The 7,555-nt window shown below is 34.7% G+C and overlaps 1 protein-coding gene and 1 long non-coding RNA gene across 2 annotated transcripts in view; both read left to right on the top strand.

Moving 5' to 3' along the window:
• The first annotated feature begins 4,877 nt into the window (after window positions 1-4,877).
• Window positions 4,878-7,155, top strand: LOC149844972 (Pentatricopeptide repeat (PPR) superfamily protein). The gene has a single exon (XM_089986655.1). It carries the CDS (start codon window positions 4,963-4,965, stop codon window positions 7,153-7,155), a length of 2,193 nt encoding a protein of 730 aa, XP_089842781.1. The 5' UTR covers window positions 4,878-4,962.
• Window positions 7,156-7,449: 294 nt separating this feature from the next.
• Window positions 7,450-7,555, top strand: part of LOC149844973 (uncharacterized) — a 1,209-nt gene continuing 1,103 nt past the window's right edge. Inside the window, exon 1 of the long non-coding RNA XR_016430418.1 lies at window positions 7,450-7,555. This exon is cut by the window's right edge and continues 219 nt beyond it. This is a non-coding gene — a long non-coding RNA (uncharacterized LOC149844973).

The raw sequence follows: 7,555 nt of genomic DNA on the forward strand, positions 1-7,555 counted from the left end.
TTTTTATTTCAATACTTGATGTTTGATGGTTTAGTTGATACTCCCTACATAATTGATGTTTGATGGTCGATACTTCCTGGCCATTTGAATTAAAAATAGATTTTATATTTTTTATATAAAATTTAATTATGTAATTAGTTTCTTTTCTTTTGTTTTTAATTTTTTTTGAGAAATTATTTGATTTTTTGTATTTTTCCAAAAACCTTGAGAAAATTTTTAAAAATTAAAAATCTCACAAGAAATTGACAACCAAGAAGTTTCCATTTTAAACTTTTGTCTCTATGCTCCCAGGTGACACGAGTTGGGCATGGTATGATATAGTAACAAAATTAGAAAGTATGGGCATTACTTTAGTTTTTATAGTTTTTAAAGATCATTTAATGGTATTTTGATAAATATATGTTTTTATATACTAATATATTTTGAAATGTCGAAAATATTAAAATTCCATGTATCCTATTTTTCAAAAAAAAAATTCAAACTCATGTGACAAACTCGAGGTCCTCGTTGGGTCATAATGTTTCTTCGTGACATGCGATGAACATGAATTTGGCTTAGTTACTTGGGTCTGGGTGGGTGAGACCATTTTTTTCAACTTAAACTGATAAATCCCATTATAGAATAAAAAAGAGTTTACTGCAAAATACTTGGAACATCAATTAAGTCTTGCATATGGTTGGATATGTATCCTAAACCCTAAATGTTATAAAAACAGAAGCAAGGGTATCATCTGCAGAAAAAAATGGATTCTTTATAGCTTTTCTTAATTAACATTCTTGTCATATGAGTTAAGAATATAATTAAAATTTTGTATGGGAATTTGCATGGTGTTTTCTTAGAAAAAGAATTCTTACTTATATGGCTCATTAATGAGTTACTATTTATAACTTCTCTCTCCATGTTTTTATCTCTCCTTTTCATTGATCATAAAGTGAAGAAACTTTCTTTCTCAAGCATCTTTAGGGGTGTAATTGGGTTGGGTATACCCGACCCAACCCAATGTCCCAAACCGATTAACCTGGTCTGACCTGATTTTAACATACCCATGGGTTTAGGTTGGGTCCAAAATATAGACCCCTAATGAAAGAAAATAGGTTGGGCTATGGGTATTATTAATGAAGACCTGAATCCCTTTAGACCTGACTAGTTTTTCATACCCGACCCAAATGGTTCCCCATAATCTAAAACCAAACTGACCCGAATCTGAGATGATTATGTACCTAAACTAGGGATGTAAACAGATCAGATCTAGTATAGAATTTTTGAGATCTTTGGTTGTTCCAACTTGATCCGATATGTTTGCATCCCTAACCCGAACTTGAACCCACTTCATACATACACCAACCCGAACCTAAACTAATTATGTACTCAAACCTTTTATATGTGACCTACCAATACATTAAATGTGACACATCATTGATGTTTTTTTCCAGCTTCAAATATTTGGTTTGTATCAAGATACTTTTAATTATTTAGATTTTGGCATTTTTTAGAATAGTTAATAAACTTCTCATTTGTTAGCATATAATATTCTTAATGAATACCTTATTCCATTAATTTACATATTTTTTGATTGGTATGTAATTAGGTCTAAAATACCAATTATAACAAACTGGACCTGCAAAAATCTGAACCTATCATATTCAAACTCATTGAACCATATGGGTCTATATTTTTCAGCTATACCCAAACTTGAACTTGGAACTGAATCATTGATGCCTTTTTTTCAACTTCAAATGATTGGTTGGTATCACGATATATATTTTTCTTATATTTAGATTTTGACATTATTTAGAATAATTAATAAACTTTTTGGTTATTAGCATAGAATCGGAAAATGATCATACTATACAGCTAATTTGACATGATTCTCATACACGTTCTTACAAAATAAAAAGATTCAAAGAGCCCCGAGTTTTAAAGAGCAAGGAACAGTTAGTCGTACATAAGTTATAAGCAATATCCTAAATCATGTGTGTATATTTTATATTAATCATATATAATTTATTTTGTTGTTAAGAACAAGTTAGTGAGAAATAAAAAGCTATATAAGAAAACACTCCAGAGTCGAAAGTATATGAGTTTGGCAAATACACTCTCTTGGCAAGTGATGTAAGTATTAGTTTTGCACGTTAATTTATTAGTTTTTTTATTATATTTAAACATAATTTTGTTTGTTCTTTTGTTACCAAACTGGATTTACTATGTAGCATCTAGCATGATATATAGAAAGACTCTAAGTGGCTCACAATGATGACAGATTAAGAGACAACTTGCCAAAGACCCTTTACCTTACTTTGTATTTATGTATGAGTTATAAAAATGATATTTATATTGTTTTACTATCGATTAATAAAAACTAACTAGTAAACCCTGTCTGTTAACAAGAAATGGTTGTAATTAAAGGGCAGCGTGGTGGGGCAACTGATTGCTTGGAGAGCAATGACTTGTTGTATCATTTTCTTGATGCTGACAATGTATGCTTTTACACAACTTTGCATATTTATAAATAAATTTTTACGTGTACAACGATGTTACACTATGTTTATGTTGTAGTTCTTAATTCCTTTTAACTAGGGCAATGATCTCTGGGTTCTTTGAGAATTGGACATGAAAGAAAAAGACTTCAGGTTGTACAATTTCATGTCGAATACATATTTAGTAGATAAAAACCTCAAATAAATAGTAGGATAACATAACTTAATAATGTGTTTTTTTATGTATGTTTGTTATCACCTTTTTTTGTGTGTTTGTTATCTCATTTTCGTGTATATGTGTTGCATGTTTATTTGTTTTTATCGCAAAATGTTATAAAGATTGGACGGTGCAAAAGATGAAAGGTATTCCTCAACAAAAGAATGAGTAATTACTTTATATTTATTTGTTGACTCATTTCGTACATGTACATGTTTTCCACTTGGTATTTCCTCATTTTACATGTATGACTATGGTATGTTTTCCATACAATATATGTAGTACTTGGGTAGAAACTGGCATTTGAACTTCACGCAGGTATTTGTTTATATGTCAATTATTCACTAATTTGAGATGTTCATTGTAGTTAGTTGTTTGCTAATACAAAAATATTTTTAGCAAAATGTCACAGATATAATGAATCATATGATTAAGTTCTACAAGCACATAAAGGAAAGGGCTTTCAAAGGTGTGAAAGACAATAAAAAAGCAAAGACATTGGTTAGAGAGGTGTCGAACGAGTCTGTCCAGCTAGTTGAGCTGTGAACAATTATGCACATTTGTAATCGATCAAGTTAAACTTATATTTAATTGGATGGATCAAGTTAAACTTTGTAATTGAATGATCAAGTTAAACTTTAACTATAACTTTCTAATGAAGCCCATGTATTGAAGGTAACTTTGTAATTGTTAAACTTCAAGTTATCTAATTTCGTGCAATCCAACTGAATTTAGTTGTATGTTAATTATATTGACTTCTCTATATATTGAGAAACAATTTTGCAAAACTATCTGATTTTTGCTAGTCAATAGGATTTTCGTAATATACTTCACAAGATTTTGGAACGTATATTCGAACAAGTATGATTTGAAAAATTCATAAAAAAATAAGAAATATCGGATATTTATCATATTTTTGCAAATATTTAAGTACGATATTTGCTATGTCTGGAGATTTGCAAATAACTTTATGCGAGAGCGTGCAATATATGCGAAAAAGTAAGCTATTTGCGAAAGTAGTAAGTGTTTCACGCGTATATTAAGCTATGTGTAATTTCAAGAAGTATATGTGAAACAATATGATATTTGCAAGTGGTGTTTTGCAAATATATTTATGCAAAATATTTTATTATATGCAAAACAAGTAAGATATTTGCGATTTTGGTAGTTTCAGTTTTACCAAAATTTCACAAATAAATTTATGTGATCTTCGTGGGTCTAAATTCGTATAAAAAATCTACGATTCTAGATTTAAGTGGGTATTTGAGATATTCGATGAGCGGTACAATTTTATCATAAAAATGCATAAATTCACATTTGCGAAGGGCAAAAGTATCCTATGTTGAATATTTGTGTTTTTGTTCATTGAAAGAATATAAAAAATTATAGGGTTTTTAGGGAATCACATCAAATTAGCCATATGATACGATTATTTTTCAGCATAGAATCTTCTTAATGAATAGTTCATTTCATTAATTTGTATTTTTTTATTAACAGGTAATTAGGTCAAAAATACCAATTATATCAAGACCTGAGATGAAATTGAACCCATTAAAATCACAACATATTATATTCAAACTCATTTAACCATATGGGCCTACATTTTTCAGCTAAACCCAAACCCGATCGCAGACGTGAATCAAAATGGGTCGGTTTGGGTCTAATTTTTAGACTCGATTAAAGAACGTGCACTCCACTTGATTATACTCGAACTTGTTAACCTATATGGGTCCATAGTTTCTATCCATAGCCGGACCTGAATTAGATCGATCAGTTTCTTCATTTTATAATGGTTTAAAATTAACAATGTATTTATGATTCTCATTTTTTTCTTTCAGTCTTGATATTGTAATGGAAGTAAATCTTTTTTAAACATTTCAGGTGTCTTATAAGGCCCGAGACCGTAGGCGCAGGCTGCAAATATGAAAATGTCAGAAGTGGCTTCGTGTAACTACTCTTACGTGTGGGTATAGGCAGGCCAGATTGGCACAGAATCAAGATGAGTCCAGGCCCAGGTCCAACCTAGAGAACGTTGCACAGGAAGATCTGATTTGCGTCTTGACTGGTTATGAATCGTATCTCATCCTCGTGTATCGACGCCTTTCGCCTGTTCTATGTACGATGCCGGACGACGCAACACCTCAGCAGCCTTCTATTAGCGACGACGAAATGCCTCAACGAACGATATCCGTCTCATCCACGCCAGCAAAGTGTCTGACGAAATGCCTCAACGAGAAATATTCGTCTTCGCCATCACTCTCCTAGCGCATGAATGGTCTCGTAGAAGTGGTCTATCTGTCACCACTTATCATGATTGCTCGACTGAATCACTCTACTAACGTGATGAAGGTTTTGTCATCGACACGCAGCCTGGTATCTTCTGTTTGTTCGTCACATATAGAGAACGAATGGGAGAAGATTCTCAAGCCATTTGATCTTGACGAGCTTCAACGATCGATGAGAAACAAGATAACCCCACGCCAACTTCGTGAGTTGCTCGAGCTTCCACTCGGGGTCTCGAAAACCATGCGTATTTTCAATTGGGTGTCGTCCCAAAAGAGCTTCTCGCACACGCTAGACATTTATGAGGCGTTGATCAATAAGCTCGGCGAGAATGGGGAGTTTAGGATGATAGAAGAGCTGTTGTGTAGAATGAAGGAATTGGGTATTGTTTGTAACGAGTCTATGTTTCTTATGATCATGAGATGGTATGGTGAGGCTGGATTGCCGGGCAATGCCGTCAAAGTTCTTAGAGAAATGGAGGAGAATTTTGGGTGCAAACCCACTTACAGGACATATAATTTTGTTTTGGACTTGTTGGTTTCCCAGAATTGTCATGAAATGGCCCCTCCCCTCTTCTTTGAGATGTTGAATCGCAGCGTCTATCCTACAGTTTTCTCATTCCTCGTTTTAATGAAGGCGTTTTGTTTGATGAACCAAGTCGATTCTGCGTGCTCATTGCTTCGAGAAATGACGAAGTATGCCTGTGTTCCCGATTCGTCAATTTACCAGACTCTGATACATGCCCTGTGTAAGCACAACAGAGTAGGGGATGCATTGAAGCTTCTGGAGGAGATGTTCTTGATGGGCTGTGTGTTAGATGTCAAAACGTTCAATGCAATTCTTCATGGGTTATGCAAACTCGACCGGATATATGAGGCTGCAAAATTGATCGATAGAATGCTGATGCGCGGTTGTGCACCGAATGTGGCTACTTATGGGATTCTGATGCATGGATTGTGCAGAAATGGTAGAATTGAAGAAGCTAGAAACCTGTTAGATGAAGTGCCAAATCCTAACGTGGTCCTCTACAATACATTGATACATGGGTACTTGATGAATGGGAAATTCAATGAAGCTAAGACCGTTTTCTACCACGACTTGATGTCAAAAGGGTGTGAACCTGATGTTTTTACGTATACTATTTTGATCCGTGGTTTGTGCAAGGCTGGACGCGTTGGAGCGGCCCACGAGTTGCTTGATGAAATGTTTGTGAAGGGATGTGCACCGAATATTGTTACATATGTTATAGTGGTAGATGGTTTATGCAAGGAAGGTAGATTGAATGAGGCTGTTGAAATTTTACAAGGGATGCTGTCAAAAGGTATCAAATTGAATGTCGCAAGCTACAATTGTCTTATACATGCTCTGTGCAAAAACAGAAGGGTTGGTGAAGCTGTGGAAGTATTCAATAAGATGAAGATTGAAGGTTGTAGTCCTGATATCTGCACTTTTAACTCTTTGATCTATGGCTTCTGCAAAGTTGATAGAGTAGATGAGGCATTCAAGATTTTCCGTGAACTGGTAGTTCATGGTGTGATTGCCAGCCAGGTTACCTATAACACTTTAATAAGTTCATTATTAATGAGGGGGTCATTTCAAGAGGTTTTTAAGCTTGTTGATGAAATGGTCTTCCGGGGATGTCCACCAGATACCATCACTTACAATTCTCTCATGAAAGCACTTTGTAGAGGTGGTTTTGTTGACAAGGCCTTGGGCTTGTATGAGGAAATGCTCAAGAAGAATATTGTTCCCAATACTATTTCCTACAATATCCTGATCAATGGTCTCTGCAAAGCACAGAATGTGCGATCTGCTCTTGAGCTTCTAAGGGAAATGATTCATCGAGGACGCACGCCTGACATAGTCACTTACAATTCCCTTATAAATGGTCTTTGTAGGATAGGAGAAATGCAGGAGGCTTTGAAGCTCTTGGACAAGCTACAGTTGGAGGGCATTTCCCCTGATGCAGTCACTTTCAATACAATCATTAGCTGGCACTGCAAGAATGGAATGTTTGAAGATGCCTTCTGGCTTCTAGGTAGAGGTATTGCTAATGGAATCTCTCCCAATACTGTGACATGGTCTGTGTTGGTCAATGGCTATGTAAAAGAAGGACCATACTGGCAAGAATACAGTGCAGAACTTCTGAACATACAACCAGTTGCTGAAGGTAGCTAGAATGAACTCCTTGCTTGTTAGTTTGACACTAGTTTTGAGCTTAGGTTCACTTGGCTCATGAAATATGCCCTTCAAGTCATTTTCAGGTGGTAGTATAACTATATCTATACTTTCTCCAGCTTATTTCTGGTTAATTTTATGATCCTTTGGTTATTTCACATTAGTTGTGTAATTCTGATCGGAAAAAATGGTCATTCATTTACATGCATCATTGTTGATCACTGTTGGTTGACTATACTAAGCATATCCTGTTACTGTGTTTATCTCATTTATATATGTTTTCTGCTTATTCAGGTTGATGCATTCATGGAAAATGGCATAGCAGCTGCTAACCTGATCTGCCAGTGCACATTGTGAATTACCCATAACCAGTTGCAATTGCAGATTGATGTGGACTGAC

This window comes from Nuphar pumila, chromosome 2 (genome assembly GCF_984573655.1).
Source record: "Nuphar pumila chromosome 2, dmNupPumi1.hap1.1, whole genome shotgun sequence".
NCBI classification, from domain to species: Eukaryota; Viridiplantae; Streptophyta; class Magnoliopsida; order Nymphaeales; family Nymphaeaceae; genus Nuphar; species Nuphar pumila.

Coding starts and splice junctions, on each gene's coding strand:
- LOC149844972 (XM_089986655.1), top strand. CDS start 4,963: ATGAATGGTCTCGTAGAAGTGGTCTATCTGTCACCACTTATCATGATT.